General features: G+C 40.9%; 2 protein-coding genes across 2 annotated transcripts; both read right to left on the reverse strand.

Annotated features, from left to right (window-relative positions):
• Positions 1-3610: 3610 nt before the first annotated feature.
• Positions 3611-10285, reverse strand: lmod2b (leiomodin 2 (cardiac) b). The gene is made up of 6 exons (XM_038738548.1): positions 8954-10285; positions 8243-8680; positions 6786-7046; positions 6482-6691; positions 5243-5698; positions 3611-3816 (listed from the first exon to the last, which is right to left on the reverse strand). Exons 1-6 carry the CDS (start codon positions 9227-9229, stop codon positions 3790-3792), a joined length of 1668 nt encoding a protein of 555 aa, XP_038594476.1. The 5' UTR covers positions 9230-10285; the 3' UTR covers positions 3611-3789.
• A 91-nt stretch (positions 10286-10376) lies between these two features.
• asb15b (ankyrin repeat and SOCS box containing 15b) lies at positions 10377-16908 on the reverse strand. Its single transcript, XM_038738547.1, has 14 exons — positions 16805-16908; positions 16370-16493; positions 16157-16209; positions 15902-16033; positions 15571-15738; positions 14700-14806; positions 14418-14559; positions 14132-14303; positions 13531-13691; positions 13009-13153; positions 12754-12909; positions 12483-12585; positions 12133-12286; positions 10377-12042 (listed from the first exon to the last, which is right to left on the reverse strand). The coding sequence occupies exons 2-14, from the start codon at positions 16474-16476 to the stop codon at positions 11873-11875; spliced, it is 1770 nt and encodes a 589-aa protein (XP_038594475.1). The 5' UTR covers positions 16477-16493; positions 16805-16908; the 3' UTR covers positions 10377-11872.
• Positions 16909-17349: the final 441 nt, after the last annotated feature.

The following is a 17349-nucleotide window of genomic DNA, read 5'->3' on the forward strand; positions in this document are numbered from 1 at the left end:
TGCCTGTTCTGATGGATGTTTCTTCTCAAGTCTTTGAAAATCGAAATCGAAAATCTGCTTATTTCAGATAAGGATTAACTTTGATTCAAGTTACATACTGTACTTTATGCACACGGATTTTGTTGCACTTTTGTGTAAGAGACGACAATCATATCTTTCAAGTATGTAATTTGAGATGTGCATCTGTAGTGAATACAGGCATCATCACCTGCAACAGACAGCCAGACAGGGAGTTGGACAGATCTGGTAACAGCTGAGCAAAGGATTATCACATCCTTTACTGCTACCATTTTACCCCATGAGCCAGGTAGAAGTGAGGACTGGGTGAGTGAGGGGACAAGGCATCTGTGTGTGTAACATAACAATCCTGACTGTAAATTGAACTTTTCAAAAGAAGAAGAAAAGGCTTGTTTCTTTGTTGGAATAAATGTGTATCTACTAATAGCAATATACAACTATAAAAGTGAATCTTTGTGTATGAGAGACGAAAGTTTGTTTTATTAGTCCATCTGTTTATCTTATTTATCGTATTAGTATATGGGATAGACTGTACACATGAGCCCAGTCGTCTCCGATATAAGGGCCGGCATCAGAGCTGGGAAATTACTCAAACTGTAAGAAAAGAAAGCACTTAGCAAGAATATAAGATGCCTCTGGTGACTATCTCCCAGGAAAAAGGAAGTGAGTAACTAAAAGTTGGCCTTTGAATTATATTTTTAGAAGTCAAGAATAGGCCCTGTGAGAAAGTGTGACTAACAATGATTACCAACAATTCTATGTCTCTGTCATTTATTTTTAGTTGATGTCTGCATCAGCAGACCCTGTATCAGTTCTCTTTGCTGCCGAGCTAATGCAAGCAATTAGAGCAGGTATCACTTTCCACTAGGGTGGCAGCACTACTAGGATACAGTGCTTCCATTGGGGACCCAAACCAACACGTGCGCACTCGAACAAAAGCATTTATAAAAGCGACAGAGCACTACTTGACTTTTGAAAGGTTGTACAATATTACATGATACATAAATTTATTTTTCTGTACAAGGAGTTTTTGAGAATTAAAAAAGGGGCTATTAATTTTTTATAAATAGCATAGAAAATGTACATTTTACAAAAAATGAAGCATGATCAGATGATTTTAGTTAAGTATAATGCAACCAGATGTCCAATTCCCTGACCTTAGCTGAGTAGAAAATCACAAATAGAATATTTGCTCCTTTAATGCACTTGGAGCTAGATTTGCATTTAAGGAATTTAGCACTGTAGAATAGTTTTAATTTGTAAGTCAGCAACACTGCATGCATACATTGCAAAGGAATGCAAAGGTCAAAGGACCTCAGTGTTGTGACTGAAACACTTTATTATTCTGTGGTTCAGTGTTACAGAAATACATGCAAACTTGCATACAACAATTTTGTTGAGTATCAGACTGACCATTACATTTCTGTATGGTGCATGGAGACATCTGTCCATCCTGTAAAGAATTCTAAATGAGAATAATGCAGTGACCACCCTGAGTGCAGAGACAGGAAATCCCAACATTTTATGGAAGCATCCCCCTATTGACAGTTTGACATATGACAAAGTGCTGTGCTTGAGTAGAGGAAGTTTTATTCTTAGGACACTTAGCCTATGGATTGCAGTGTGCACACTGAACTCCGGTCCTTGGAAAGGCAATTGAGGAGACTATTTTTTGGCATAGGAGCCTGCAACATACCTTTTCCTGTAACTTTGTGTGTGTGTGTTTGTGTGCGCTTATATTTATATCAGTTTTTTCCTTTCTTTGTTATGGAAAAGTTATATCATTGCATGTTACTGTAGTTGAAAGAGTGGATTAGATCCGGCCTGGTCAAATTTCTGGTCTTCTGCAAACCAGGAAAATAATCTATGCTTTCAGTTGCCACAATTACCACACATTATTATTTAAGAATTGCCAATTTTTCAATACCATCCCAGTACAATTGTCACCTTTCTAATAAGGACTTTTTTTTGTACAACACAAATTCATGGAATGCCTTTAAAATGGAAATCACTCTTAAAAACTCCTGGTGTGCTTTGAGAAATGGTTTGCAATAATGATAATAATTTGTAGTTTTCTTGTTGTTGCCACACCTGAGCCCCTGACCGTGTTGGCTTCGAACAGCTGCACTCTGGATTTAGGAGTCAGGGAAGTCTTCCAGGAAACAAACAAATCAAGGACCAGGATTAGGACGCTAATAGCTCACATCTCTCAGTCTCTTGCTTTCATTCTCTCATCTGTCATCCCCCCCTCACATGCTCTTGGTCTCTCCTTCCCAACATGTCGCCTCTCTGTTTGTCCGTCTCTCCCTCCCTTTAAGTCATGACTATATGTCTCTCCGGAACAAGCATCCCCATCTCTTAATTAGCTAAATCCTTCAGTTCTAGTCCATTTTTTTGTAATCCCAGAGACCCAGAATGAGTCCAGAATAGTTTTGTATGGTACCTATAACTTTTTACTTGACATTTCAACCTGGTTATTGATGAAGGTCACATTTTAATTTTGTATTTAAAGCAAGACTCTTAAAAATGAAAAGTTTAATTCACCAACAAAACCAGTAGCTTATGGTGGCTAACATTTACCACTGTTATCAAGCTTTTGGTAGATATTATCACTATAATGAACATTTTGTTTAGTTTTCTATATTTCTTCTTCTGTTGCCGTGTTAGCATTAGCATTATCCCATAGTGGAGGCTTTTCGGCAAAAGTTACATTTGCTCGCTTTAAAAAAATTTATGAAAGAGGTCTGTTACTTTACCTCACTTAAACAAAGCCTAAGTGACAATCATGGGATAAAGGAGTCATTAAGTTGGCATATTTGCTCCGTCATGTCAGTTACAAAGTAATATGTTTGCTAACATTAGTCACCCTAAACTACTGGTCATACCAGAATAAGTAAGGCTGTTGCTGCAAATCCCGTCAGTGTATTGAACTGAGCAAAGGTGTGTTTAACTGCTTATAAATTAAACTTTCCATTTTTAAGAGGAAGTGTGTTATTTTCTCTTTCAAAAGTGAGATAGGCTCCCTTTGAAGGCATTGTGGAGTGCAGCTTTTAAGTAGCCCACAGCTTTGTATTTGATCTTGTGACTCTTGTTAAAAGTTGACGTCTCCTCTCTGATGTCTTCTTTGATGAACTAGTAGCTATATTTCTATTTCTATTCTTTTCCTCGGCTTGTCATGCAGTGTGAATTGTGCGCAAAAGCCCAGCTCAAATACGTGCTACATGGGGTGTGGGTGTATTGTGAGCGTGCTGGAGGGGACTATGCATCAGCAGTGCTTGACCAGTAAGCTGACTCACTGGTAAAACTGAAAAACAGAGGCTGTGTTCTTCCTATACTGCTGCATAACAGCTTAGCCCTTTTCTTTCAGATGGAACTCATCCAGTAACCGAAGAATGAGAAAACAGTCATCAGTCACGACATACTTTGACAAGTAGTATTGTAAACACCAAATAGCTATATTTAGAAATTCAACCAACAACAGATCATATTTACAATTTTACAAGAAAACAGTGAATTAGAAAACGTATCGGTAAACAGTTCATTCAACTCTTTTCAAAAACAAAATACAAATACCATTTTCAATTATGCATAAATAAAAAACTCAAAAGCTTAAAAATTCATAAATGTAAAGCTATTCTTTTTCATGAGAAAGAATTCAGTTTTTGCCTTCTTAGATGTCATCATCCATCATTGTTGGTCACTCCATCGTGTCATTATACTGACTCCCCGATTTCAGTGGCAACGGATAGACCTTTTTTATTTCTGCTTGTATTATCGTAGATGATGTGGGACTTCCACCTGGAAAATGACAGTGCTATATCAGTTTTAAGTGCAGGCCATAGAAATATTTTATTAATGCTTTTTGAGAAATACGATGGTGGCAGTAAAGATAGGAATGGACATGAGTCAGTGGTCATGGCTGAGTAACATCAGAAAGTTAGCAATTATGACTTCTGAGCCATGGGTAAAAGAATGTAGTTTTCAAACCACACTTCCTGTCAAACCGCTTCTTTTCATTAAAGGAGTACTGCAAATTTATAGTGGCTCGTTGTTCTGGTTGTTGGCAGTGTACACTAGCCAGACTACAACTTTAACTTCCTGTTGCAACACAGTAACAAATGTTTGAGCAAGTTAAAGAAATTGTTTCATACTTTAGGAAATATGCTTTCTTGACAAGAGCTAGATGAGGAGATTTACTTTCACGTCTGTAATATAGTCACATATAGGCAATGTGTTATTCAATATAATCATGTGCATGGGCTACTCTTAAGTTTTCTTAATATGCTTGCAAAACTGGATATCAAATCTGTGTGTAATGTCCTCAGTGGCGTCAACAGATGAACTGTTAGTGGGCTGTGTTGTTGAATGTGTGTTGTTGGTTCATGCTGTGGTAACGTGTCATATCTGTCCTTATGAAAGCTCCACTGAACAGTTTCTATAAATACCTTCGCTAAGTGGCAAGAATTTCACAGCTAGGAGACCCCACCATCTGAGGGCAGAGCTGACTTTCCACTCTAACAATGTTTCAAGCTGTGCTAAAGCTTCAGCCAAGGTAATACTTGTCTGTCTTCTGGATGAGAAGAATAGCAAGCAATCGTACTAATAACAGAAAAACACATTTCCTTTACTCTAACAGTAATATAATGTCAAATAATGTCAAAAAATTAATGAGATAATCCTGAATGCTCTCTTATTTGTTTGTCTCATTGTTTTTTCATCCTCAGCTGATCTTCCTCTTCAGGGTGAGAATACTTGACTGGCTTGGATGATATTATTGGCTATATTTTGGCCTTAATGGTTCTCTCTCTCTGGCCGTAAAAGCAGTGTGATCATACCACAGTGCTGGCTGGTGGTAGCCTTTTGCCTGCCTACCCCAGTGTAGAGACAGAACATACCATTACCACAGAGATGACTCAGACACCACTGACTCTGTGCCATCCTTATCTAAATAAAACTTCCTATTTGTTCAGTTTGGCTGTAGAGGGACTCTGCAGTTTCGCATTAAGTACATTGCTCGACTGCTTGTGGAGGAGGAATGCTTTTTTGCCACTGTTCACTCAATACATTTCTAAATAACCCAACTTCACTGTAACACAGTATTTACCACAATATCACTGATAAAACAAGATAACATGATATGAAGTAAAAAAAAAAAAAAACAGCATATTTTGACCATCATATTAAAATCATAATTTAAATCCATATTGTTGTTCCTTCCACTCACCCGTTTCAAGCAGCGGATGCTGCTGTTGCGGATGGACTCCATCAGCTGGTCGTGGGCTGACCTCAATGGTGTGGACGGCCTGCTGCCCTCCTCCCCTCTCCTATCCACCGACGTGGGCCTCAGTGCATTTTTGAGCTCCTTCAGGATGCTACTTGTCTCATCCTTTCCCAACTCCTTCTCCTTCCCCTTCTTGCTCTTCTTACCTTTTGTCTTTCTCACCGTCTTGCTGCCCGCCTCGTGTGCCTTGATGACCTCCGCAATCATCCTAGTGGGCTTCTTCTCCCGCTGCGGAAGAGGAGGTGGGGGAGGTGGTAGGGGAGGAGGAGGCGGTGGAGGTGGAGGAGGAGGTGGAGCAGGAGGAGTCTGTTTTTTAGCCAGGTCACTCCGGGGGAGTTTGGGTGAGGACCAAGGGGAGCCTCTGGGTGAGCTGTAAGGTGATGAACGAGGAGTTCCTTTCTAGCCATAGAGAGAGGGAAAGGGATTATTATAATACATTTATATAATAAAGGCTTATGCTTATGCTGAAAGTAGTAGTTGTAGTATATGAAAAGCTTTTGAATTCTTTTTGAGTTGTCAATGTAAACACTGAAAGTAGATGAACCAGCTGTTGAAGAGGTGAAAGCAGCCGAAATGTCAGCTGTTTAGACATCAACAACGAAAGCAGTTTAAATGCTCTGTGGCAAGTAAGCACTGAAAGCAGGTGAACTGTCAGCTGAAGAGTAAAGATGTGAAAGCAGCTGAAATACCAGTCAGTGCCTAAACAATGAAAGCAGTTGAAATGTCATTTGACAAGTAAGCAATAAAAAAGTTGAAATTGTATTTGACAAGAAAGCAGTGAAAGCAGTTTAAGTAGCTGAACGGTTGGTGAAAGAGTAAAAATGTGTCAGTGTCAGTTGATGTATGATATAGAGACTGGGTGAGATGTATGGTGATTTTAAAAATGTGTTCTTGTTTAGAGCAAATAGATAAAGTCACTAGAAATGTGTGGACGATTACTAGTATTCTGTGGTTAAAAATCTAATGGATTAATCAAGTACGCCTACCATATATAATATATGTCAAAGTTGTACATCTTTAGCATACAGCTTGTTAGCTGATGACCTTGTCACTATTTATCACAGAGATGGGGACTTTGAAAATAGTAATTGAGAACAAAAGAGAAGCAGAACGCAATAGTCGGCCAGTAGGACACCACGTCTCTGACACCGTCCAGCCAGACCAATTGAAAAATTTGCATACCAGTGCAGTGGTTCTGGGGTTAACAGCTCCCTCTGAGCCCCCCTGTTGGCCCTGCTGCCTCTGCTCCTGCAGCCGTTTCTGTCTCTGGCGGTCCTGGTTTCTGGTGAGGATCCCCGTCATGCTCATCCTGGGACCAGGCAGGTTGAACTGGTAGCCCAGCTTGATCAAGGTGTAGTTTTCCCTCAGAATCTTCACCATCTCCATCTCTACCTGCGGGGGGGAGTTTGATTAGGGGAGACACATGGTTGCTTCGTGAAGATTAGCTTGGTTGAGACAAAATGGGAAGGGAGAGAGGCGAGCTAACCTGTCCTCCACACATGTGTCTCTGGTTGTGGAACCGAAGCTCAGTCAGGGTGTTGTTTCCTGGAAGTGCTTGAACCAGCGCCATCACGCCTTTTCCAGTCACATAGTTGGACTCTATATTCACACTGGTGATGGACGAGTTCTCCCTCAGCATCTTAGAAATGGCCAGAGCCACAGGGTCATCGGCTCGGGTGTTTGCAAGGCTGAAGACCCGCACGTGTGTGTTGGACCTCAATGCTTCAGAAAATCGGATGAGGGTTTCCTAAGAAATAAACCGGGGTGTTTATATTTTCCAGAACATAGAGAACTTCTCACCACCACATTGAGGTCAGAGCATCACTGACCCCTCACCCCTAACACTTCAGTAAGGTGTCCCAGTGTTTACCAAGTCGACACAGGCAACTGGCACAAGGGGTTAGCGCCCAATTTTCCAAGCAGCCCTACACATAGTACTAAAAGAGGTAAAATAACCTTCTCAGCTACAACTTGCTACTGAGTAGAACACAGGTCCTTACAGAAATCAGAAACCTTGTCAAGTCTGTTAATTGAGGACACCATCTTTTGTTAATTTTCCAGTCACAGAGTTTGTAGCAAATATGTAACTATGCCCTTCATTACATAACCATGGCAAGATGCCTGGTTCTGAAAATAAGCTGTCATACAATCAAAAGTTACTCAACAGTAAAGAGCAGGAATGCTAGCAAGCATCCAAACTCAAACGACACTTCAAAACTCATAGTTAAGCTACTCTTTTGACGAAACAGTGGATTTTTTTATCTTGATCAAGGACGTTGTATATTCTGAGCTGTTTGATTGTATGTGTTTGACATAGTTAAAGGTACAATATGTAAGAATTGAGACTACTCTCTCTCTAGCTGAATTCATGCTACAAAAACAACGGGTGGCAGCATATCACATACCAGCATATCAGGTCATAACTGCTGTTACCTCAGTTAGCCGTGCAGCTAACTGAGCGGTCGTATTAGCTGACTGGGACCAAACACAGCCTCCGAAACAGACGGACGCCATTTTTACAACAATAGAGTAACAAGCTGATTTTTTTTCAGCAGCTGCAAGCGGGAGAGGAGCAAGTGGCAAGTCGGGCAGAGTTGGTGATTGTTGGAACAGTGGAAAGACTAACCAAGACGGTTTTGGTGATTTTTATTCTGTTTCTGTCGAGTTTGAATGAAGTGTGTTTTATGATGCCTTATGAGACAGTACGGGCCAGGGCTAGCTGGTTAGCATGCTAACTTCAGTAGATATCTCTGCAACACAATACATAGGCGTCTTTGCCAAAACTTCTTCATATTCTCTTGATAATTTTAGGTCTTTTTTATGTTTTAATCTAAAATTCTGGTCATATCTTACACACTGTACCTTTAAATATAAAGGCAGGCCTTTCTTTACACATATTACAGATGTAAAGAAACCTTTAACAGCATGTATCTGTATTTGTACCTGTGAGATATCATCAATGTTGTTGAGATTAACTTCTGTGAGTTCAGGGTCGTTGCGAAGAGCTCGCTGGAGAGCTTCATCTACAACGGTTGGGTTTCCGGTCACGTTTGGATCAGCAGGTGGAGGGGGAGGAGTCAGTCTCATAGGGTCCACCCTCTGCGGCTTCAGTAGCATCGGGGTGTCGGCTGTTGACGTCAGCACCCCAGAATTCGTTGATGGTTCAGGTTTTAATTGATTATCTTGTTCCTCCTCATTTTCCTCCTCCTCTGTTTCAGCTTCCTCCTCTTCCTCACTCTCCTCCTCCTCTTCATCCTCCTCCTCCTCTTCTTCTTCATTCTCCTTTTGTTCTTCATACTTTGGTTCTTTCTCATTTTCAACATCTTTTTCATCCTCTGCTCCGCTGTTTTCTTCTGTCACACACTCCTCTTGTTCTTCATCCTGTATTTTGATTAAATTATTCAGCGTTTGAAAAGCAATGTTTACTTTTCTTAAAAGTATCATTTTAAACTAAATTAACGCAGCTGGTTTTAAGGCAACTGTGAAAGAATGAGTGGTTTTCTTTTAGTACTTTAAATAACTTCTTCTAAAGAACTTTTAGCTTTATTTGGTTCTATGTCAATGTGTTCCATATAAACAACTTCAAACAAGCTGGCTTTGTCTCTTGCACAGTGTACTAATGCCAAGCAAATATAATCAAATGTCATCACTGACCAGTTTTGGGCTCCCTCCACCTATCTCATCCTCCAACAGTCTACGCGTCTCGTTTTCCCAATACTTCATGAGGGCCTCTCTGCTGAAAGTACCCGTCGGGGTCTTGTCCGTCTGGTCTCTCTGTCTGAGTCCTATGGGCACGTTGTCGTCAGGATCAATGTCCGCCAGCTCCTTTTCCAACTCAGCCAGCTCTTCAGGGCTGAGGGAAGCCAAAAGCTCGTCCTCGTCAACATCTTCGTACTTGCTCAGCTCTCGACGGTACCCAAAACAGCTCATGGCAAGATTAGTACAGACCAGTCAGTGTCTAAAGTGAGTCTAAACTACCACCAGAAGGACCAGTTCTTGAGTTGCACGAGATTCAGTCTGGACCCCAAAATGAAGCTGTGTGGGAATAGAGGTCCCAACAAAAGACAAGTTCCAATGTGAGGTTGCTGCAGATCCGCGTACATAAGAGGTGATTAAAAATTCAGAGTCCAGTCGAGGTGATCCTTTGTCGGCTGAAGGTGTTTGGACATACTGGATCCAGTCAAAGGTGCTTCTGATGAGAGCCCATTCCAGTCTGAACCGGATTTATCCTGGCCGGCCTTGTTGCTGTGAGGAAGGGTCTATGTGTGTGTGTCGGTGTCCTCTCCTCTCTAATCTCCCCAGCTGCTGTTTAGGCCTTAAGAGAGGGATCAGAAGGGAACGTACCAAAGTGTGGGCTCCATGATGCAGCATCTTTTTTTGGGAGGCACCTCTCTTATAGACAGAGCCACAAAAAGCATGTGAGCTCAGAGACTGTGGCCTGTCAACGTAGCAGCCTGTCACCACGGCCTGAGTGGCTTTGTTCATGGCTAAAAAAAGACCAACTGGACCCAACACAACAGAACAAAAAGAGAAGAGAGAGAAAAGCAGAGCTAATGTTTGGCCTAAAAAATGGCACAGGGTCGATCAATGAATGTCCATCAGCAAAGATGTGTCAGTACGTCCTCCTGTGGTATTATCAGTCTGGATGACTTTAAAACTCCCATAACATAGCAGATACATATGGAGGCAAGGACATAGAAGATAGGTTTATGGATGTGATTTGAGTTTTTGCTATAGATCATGAATAATACATTTCAGGACTAAGTTATGGGAAGAGATATGTAGTGTTTTTCTCATTTGTCTAATAAAGCCTCACAGAGCAGTTAGCTTGGCTGTATACTAAATACTCAACTTATCTGACTATTCAAATGGATAACAAAGTGTGGGATCAGTGTGCAGCATTGGATCATTTTGAGAAGGAATTATGCTGATATTATTACAGGCTTGTAAACAGCTCAGCTAACCTGCTGTTGTGACAAGTTGTGGTTACGCTCAGCCAGGCTCAGCACAGAATGCATTAATAACAAAGAGAACAAAACCCCTTTTACAAATATACAAACAAACAAACAAATCCATGTTAGAGTAACAGTGCTATTATATTTTACATTTTCAAACACCATATTGAACATACACAGTGTTTACACTTAAAGCCAGCACCAAAGTGAGAATAACTGTATCCACCCACACAGGCATTTTCACCTAACCTGCCTGATTAGACCTCTTGTCAGTACTGTGTGGGCATGTACACACATTTCTTTTACACTCCATTGCACCTGTTAGGGTGGGACTACTTACACCTAAAGTTGCAGTTTGGTTGATGCAGTTTGGAGACCTCTTACAATTCCCTGCCCAACCTCTCCATAAGCAGAGGTCTAATTAGCAACAAGTGAAAACACCTGTGTGGGTGTACAAGACACTGAAGATTTGTGAGACATCTATTTCATATGCTGTGCTGGGAAGGTTACTTTGAAAATGTAATAGGTTACTGATTACAAATTACCCTATTTAAAATGTAATAGTAGTGTAACTTTTTAAATTACTTTATCAATGTAACTTATTACATTGTGATTACTTTTCTAAATTCCTAATGTGTTTAAACCTGGCAGTGTTAACCTTACAGCAGTACTCAACACTGACTACTGTCAAACTCTTTTTGAAATCCTTCATCACATGAATTAAGATTATAATAATTAACTTTTGAAGAACAGCCACCACAAAGTCAGACTTCAAAATCCTGGATATGCACTAAGCAAAATATGGAGCAAAAATACGTCTTTAATACACATTAGAAGCATGGTGTGGCACGCGAGAGGTAGGCATGTCTTATGCATGTCCCTACTTTATGTAATCTGACTGCTTGCAGTTACTGTAAGCTATAATGTACCTGCAGATCTTGGCATATGGATATTTTCAATGTTGAAAGCATTTTAAACATATTTTGCATTGCATTATGTTCGAACCCTTTTCTGATTTCTGTATGAACTGTTTTTTATTTTGTTTCCAGCACTGGAACCTGTTTTTATCTGTAGACATGGTGGCAACTCTCCAACAGTTTAAGAGACAATTTAACTGGGATCAAAAGCATCAGAATAGCATCAAACTTTACTAAAGGCTGGAAATGGCAAAGGAAAGCACTGTGCACCTTATTCAGCATATAGACAAGCTTTTTTACAGAAAATATTCAGATGTAACCCCCAATGTAATCTTTAAAGTTTTATAGGTAACTATAAAACTTACTGTATAATACTGTAATTACATTGCACATTTTTTCCAGTAACTGTAATGGATTACAGTTTATTTTGTGATTAAATTACGTAACGCACATACATGTAACTAGTTACTCTCCAACACTGTTCATATGCTATACATTCACTTTTCAGCTCTATTAACTATTCACTATTGTTTTCTAGAATTTAAGCAGTATATCAAGAATATTCTACTAAGGCACTCCAGCTTTTAACATATAAAACTTAACAAATGGAATACAAAAGGACCCACTGGTAATTTTTTAAAGAATGACTAGTGTTTTTAGCTTCATTAGTTTCAATTACACAGGTATAAATAAAATGTGTTTCACGTAGAGGAGAGGTCACCAAAGAAGTCGTTCTCTCCGTAGGTCAGGTATTTCTTCAGTCTTGGAGGAAAAGGGACAGCAGCCATGGCTTCAGGGTCATTCAGCATCCTGAGGCTCATGTGAGCTCTGATTACCAGTCGACACAAGTGCTGCAGGGACCGTGGTTTGCCTGGGGACATAAAGTCTCTAGTTACTTAAAACATTCTTAACATCGTGGATCTTTTTTTTTTAAATACCATGTATGGATATAAAGGTTTACTCAGTATGTCAGAAATCTCCTCCCACTCGGGCGTCCTCTCTAGGATGCGACTGAGGTTGGGACAGATGCTGACATGGCTGACGTAGTCGAGGAGCATCCTCACAACACTGCCAACCAGATGTGTCACCCATGATACCGACACAAAGTCACAGAACTGAACGAGGAAAAATCAGGGATGTGATTTATTGTACATGTTGGCTCATTGATTGGTTGATTGATCGGCACAATAAACTGACTGCTATCATTGTGTGTGTCTGTGTAGTCAACCCCACTGGAGTTCCACTCTGTATTATTCTTGATTATTATGGAGTCTACAGCAGATTCATATAGATGGCAAAATTGGTTCTTACCGAGATGACGTTAGGTTGACTGTAAATTTGGTAGGCTTGGTTATGGACTTCAGTCCAGATACCATCCATGTCTTCACCTTTACCATGACAACACTGGAAACATCTACCAGAGACAGATGAAATGTTAAAATGTTATAGATTACCCCCTAATTATTTTTATTCAATGTCAGTGTTTGACTGTTTTACCCAAATTCCTAAACATTAGATTGCACATTTGCTACACTGAAATCAGATATGTTAGAATTTTTCATTTGACAGTTTCTAGACATACTTGTAAGCATGAAATCCATTGTTGAGCAGCAGTCGCAGCATGACATGGTCCCTCAGGCTGTACTGCAGGGTTGTGGGGAACAGTGTGTTGCTGATCACTCTGAAGTAACAATTCACCTCCGCTCCATAGGAGAGCAGCAGCTGCACCAGCTCATATCTGGAAATGGCCAAAACAGAGACATTAAAGGTTACTGCAACACAACCTTGCCGCCACGACATAAGTGATAATGAATACACACATATGTGTGCCGCGCACCTCTCAGCGCGTATAGCGACCAGGATGCACCGTAGTGGGTCTAGGTCAGTTCTCGCTCCAGCTGCAAGCAGCATCTCAGCGCAGGTCACATCACCGTTGGAAACAGCAAAGTACAGAGGAGACTTCCTGAGGTCGCCGTAGTTCTCTGCAACAAGATTTACATTCAAGCAGAGGATATGCTGCCTACGGCCACTTTAAAAGACAGACTTTGCCAGTGGTTTGAATGTAGTTTAACTTACCATCTACAAGAAACATTCATAAAACACAACTTTTTAGAAATCTACTGGTTTCCATTTATTACACTAATGCAGTAAAATCAACTTATAGGCATTAAACCATCACAGTGAACAATTAGTCATCTTTATTGTTTGGTCACAGTTGGTAATGATATTGCAAGAAGTGACCTTTCAAAACGTGTCAGATGTGGTGCATTTAGGGACGCTATAAACTTTCTAAAAGCCATCTGTATTTAAAAATTCAAATGTTTTTGAGTATGTCTGAGTGTGAAAGAGTTTAGAATACCAGAGATGTGTGTGTCTAGCAAGGCATTGACATCATATCCTTTCTCGATAAGCAGCTGCAGACACTCAACCTGTCCCCCGTCAGCTGCTGAGTGGACGGGGTTCTGGCCTGAGAGACGGATAGCTCTCTTTGTGGTGATGGGGATGAGAGTCCTCAGGGCTCTACAAAGACAGAGATGGGGGGGGTTGGGTCAAACAGGAAGAGAGTGAGGGACAGAAGCAGTGAAAAACAAATGCTAAAAGACGAAAACAGGACATAGGACACAGAAAAATGTTCATTAGATTGTGGTTTGAGCTACAGTGTTGTTCAGTGACGGAACTGAAAAACAGTGATAAACAGAAGGCTCTTTGTGGAAATGATTGCAGTGACTGTGAGGTGCAGAGAGAGACAGTCTTTAGTTTGATCAATTTGGCTGCAAAATAGGAGGAAAAGAATGTTAATTTGTCTCCAGTAATGTCTTTCTGGAACTGGATTGTCTTTTAAAACTCAAGGTTTTGGCATGAGAATGTTGCCATATCTGGTGCGTCAGGCTGATAGGGTGCTCTTTTGCATCCAGGTCAGTGCACAATCACGCGGCTTCAGGACATGGAGGTCAGCTCACAGTATGTGTCCCTCATATGCAGCCCTGTGGATGGGCAGCTGGCAGGCATAGCTGGCTACATTCGGGTTGGCTCCGTGCTGCAGGAGTAGCTCGATACTGTCCAGGTTTCCAGATCCAGCTGCATCATACAGGACTGTGTCTCCATTGCTGGCCTTGGCGTTCACGTCACCACCTAGTGGAGCATAGGGAGAGTACAACAAGTTCTGAGGAGTGAGAACAATTGTTGGTGAACAATCGTTATTACTCGACAGATGGGAGTAAAGTACACAGTATTTTAGTGTTTTACCATGCTGTATGAGTATTTCCAAAGCTTCAGTGTTGCCATATGCAGCTGCGATCCCCAGAGGAGTCACCCCATGACCGTCTCTGGCAGTTACTTTGGCTCCGTGTCGAAGCAGCAGCATCAGAATAGCTGGACAGCCCACCTGCTGCAGGAGATAGGAAGAAAGGACATAAAGAAGGAAGTAAAGATGGCAGAGAAGGAGGAAGGAGAAAATGTGAAATTTAGCCTGGATGTTGAGCTCTTATTCGCTCATGCTCTAGTCACTTTCAGCGCCTCTCTGTTCACCTTTGCCGCTTCATGTGTGGCCGTCCACTTAGTGAGGCACACCTGCTCCACAAAGGCCCCACCCATGATGAGGGATAGAACCATGTCGTATGATCTCTGTCTCACTGCTATAAATTGTAGAGAATACAAAGCGATACATTAAAAAGCCACACTGATGGATTTAATATACACAAAGGATTTATTACACTATATTATTAGGCTAATGATTACAGCAGATGTTTTAACTTGACTACAGCCATGCTAGCAGCTCTGTGAGGCTGCATTTAGGAACAGCTGTGCTTTGGCCTAAATACTATCATCAGCATGCTAACATGCTCACAAAGACGATGTTAACATGTATGCAGGTATAATGTTTACCATGTTCACCGTCTTAGTTTAGCGTGTCAGCATGCTAACCCTACTCACAATGACAATGCTAACACGCTGGTGCTAAGCAGGTTTAATGTTTACATGTGTAACATGTTAGCATTAAAAACAAAGTATTTTTTTTATGACTTAGGCTGCTAACATTTGTCACTGCAAGCTTCATAGCTCATTGTAAAGTGAATAATTTAATAAGTAGCTCAAGCAGACAAGCAACCTACAATAGTAACATGAGATGATAAACACTAAGCAAAGAGATTCATCTTAAATATAGGTGTACAACCTGACAAACTCAAAAGCTTAATTTAAAAAAGTTTAATTTATGAATGATAATAGCCAATTTGTAAAGGATTCACTGAATTGACATTAAGTCTTTCGTAACAATACATTTATGTGAAATGGAAGTAATGTATTAATAATCCTGTTACAGAGTGTGCTGTTTATGAGGGACTGAGTAAGTGACTGGCACCGTGATTTGTCTGCCTTGTGTTGAGTTTGTGTGTGTTACCGATCAGCAGAGGAGACTCATTCCTGCTGTTGGTGTTGTGTGGTGAAGCTCCATGCTGCAGCAGCATCGTTACGTTTTTCACCAGGCCAGCCTCTGCTGCCAGAGTCAGGGACGTGTCCCCATCGTCTGTCTGCTCCTCCAGGGTCAGGTCTGTAGACGTCAACATTGCTACAAAAACACCAATAGTACAGAGTGTGTTAAAGTTGGAAATAAACACACTCTACTTCTCCATGTGTTCTCACTTACATCTAAAATGGTCTCATCGAATTGCAGATGCTACATGCCCTTTTCTTTTAGACTTTACACCCAGCCTGTAGCACGGAGCTCTCACCCTGCAGCACCACACGTAGGATGTCTCGCTGTGGCTGCACAGCTGCTGCGTGCAGAGGCAGCCGGCCCTTGCTGTCCCTCTGTCTGAAGGCAGACACACAACCTGACAGCTCCTGCAGCGCATACACATCACCTGTGAAGACACAACCAAGACCCATGCAAGACACGCAGGGAACCATTTCTAATATTCATGGACCTCGACATGATTTATTTGAACTACTCTAACACCACAGACAGAGTTAAACAGGAACCTTACCTTTGTGAATCGCTGCCATTATCTTCATAAAGTCATCACTGTTTGGCTCCTTCCTAATGAACCAAATAGTGGGTCAAATTAAAGATTCTACTCTAGGAACAACAATGTTTGACTTGATTACCCTCAAATTAATTCTTTCAATCCTGAATGACAATTTACCATAATCTTTCCATATTTTATTTTTTCATGTAGATAAGTTGATCTTTCGCATACCTGTTTGTGTGTATTGAACATGGCAGCTTGTAGGCATCCCGAAAGCTCTCTCGAATGGCAAACTCCATAAGTTCCTCATCTATGCCTTCCTCTTCAAAGTCACCCATTTCTATATCAAAGCACACTACGACAAGCATGAGTTTTCCTGTAAACACTGAGGCTCTTTGCCCTGAATCATATATTGTCATAAAAAAAGCACAAAATTAAGTTGCGTGTGCTTCTAACATATAGCATATTAAAGTCACATGTCTGTACTCTGTCCATGGCTGCAGGCATGCAAGTTGTTTATCAGTAAAGTGCTGCTAGTACATATTGACCCTGTTCATGCTGGAAGTGGTGTCATATATGTGAGTACATTTGTATAAATCTGTCATACCTGAGATAACACCACAAAATTAAGTTACATATTATATTAGTCACATGAATCTGTCTCACCTCAGGGATCTGAATCTTGCAGCCCGTGTGTTTTTGTTTTGTGGGGTCCTAGCTGTTTGTGGTCAGGTGGTCTGAAGCAGGTCTAAATATAACCCAGAGTGTGCATGTCACACTTTGTTTCACTTCCAACTCCAGTGAAATAAGTACTCCTTCCCTGATTGCTAGGCTGTGACTTACATGAGGTAATTTAATCAGATGAAAATACATATAACATATTTGTGTGTACCTACCGGCTGTGACTCAGGGGGTAGAGTTGTCATCTACTTACCAGAAGGTTGGTGGTTTGACTCCCGGCTCCCTGAGTCTGCATGTCAAAGTATCCTTAGGCAAGATGCCCCCAAAACCCCTAATTGCTAGAAACAAGTACAGTCCATTTACCATATCATGCTTTAAGTGCAGAGCATTAAATGTACAGCATATTCTTACTATTGTTGATGCACATTCCCACATTCCACACAACAGTTATCTCAAAGGTTGTTCATCATTTCTAACACATCTGCTTCTTTTTTCCTCAATCTCCTTTGTGACTGGTATTGATTTGACAA

Source organism: Micropterus salmoides, unplaced genomic scaffold, assembly GCF_014851395.1.
Source record: "Micropterus salmoides isolate LMB-PRFRI ecotype aquatic unplaced genomic scaffold, ASM1485139v1 Ms_hic_scaffold_23, whole genome shotgun sequence".
Lineage (NCBI taxonomy): Eukaryota > Metazoa > Chordata > Actinopteri > Centrarchiformes > Centrarchidae > Micropterus > Micropterus salmoides.

What these genes read in the sequence shown, in the direction of transcription:
- asb15b (XM_038738547.1), bottom strand. Translation starts at nt 16,476, where the DNA reads ATGGGTGACTTTGAAGAGGAAGGCATAGATGAGGAACTTATGGAGTTT. An exon ending in GTCGCTATACGCGCTGAGAG is followed by an intron (nt 12,910 to 13,008) that starts GTGCGCGGCACA and finishes GGCCATTTCCAG; the next exon opens with ATATGAGCTGGTGCAGCTGC. An exon ending in GGAGATTTCTGACATACTGA is followed by an intron (nt 12,043 to 12,132) that starts GTAAACCTTTAT and finishes TTATGTCCCCAG; the next exon opens with GCAAACCACGGTCCCTGCAG.
- lmod2b (XM_038738548.1), bottom strand. Translation starts at nt 9,229, where the DNA reads ATGAGCTGTTTTGGGTACCGTCGAGAGCTGAGCAAGTACGAAGATGTT. An exon ending in GTGGAGGGAGCCCAAAACTG is followed by an intron (nt 8,681 to 8,953) that starts GTCAGTGATGAC and finishes ATCAAAATACAG; the next exon opens with GATGAAGAACAAGAGGAGTG. An exon ending in ACATTGATGATATCTCACAG is followed by an intron (nt 7,047 to 8,242) that starts GTACAAATACAG and finishes TTTATTTCTTAG; the next exon opens with GAAACCCTCATCCGATTTTC.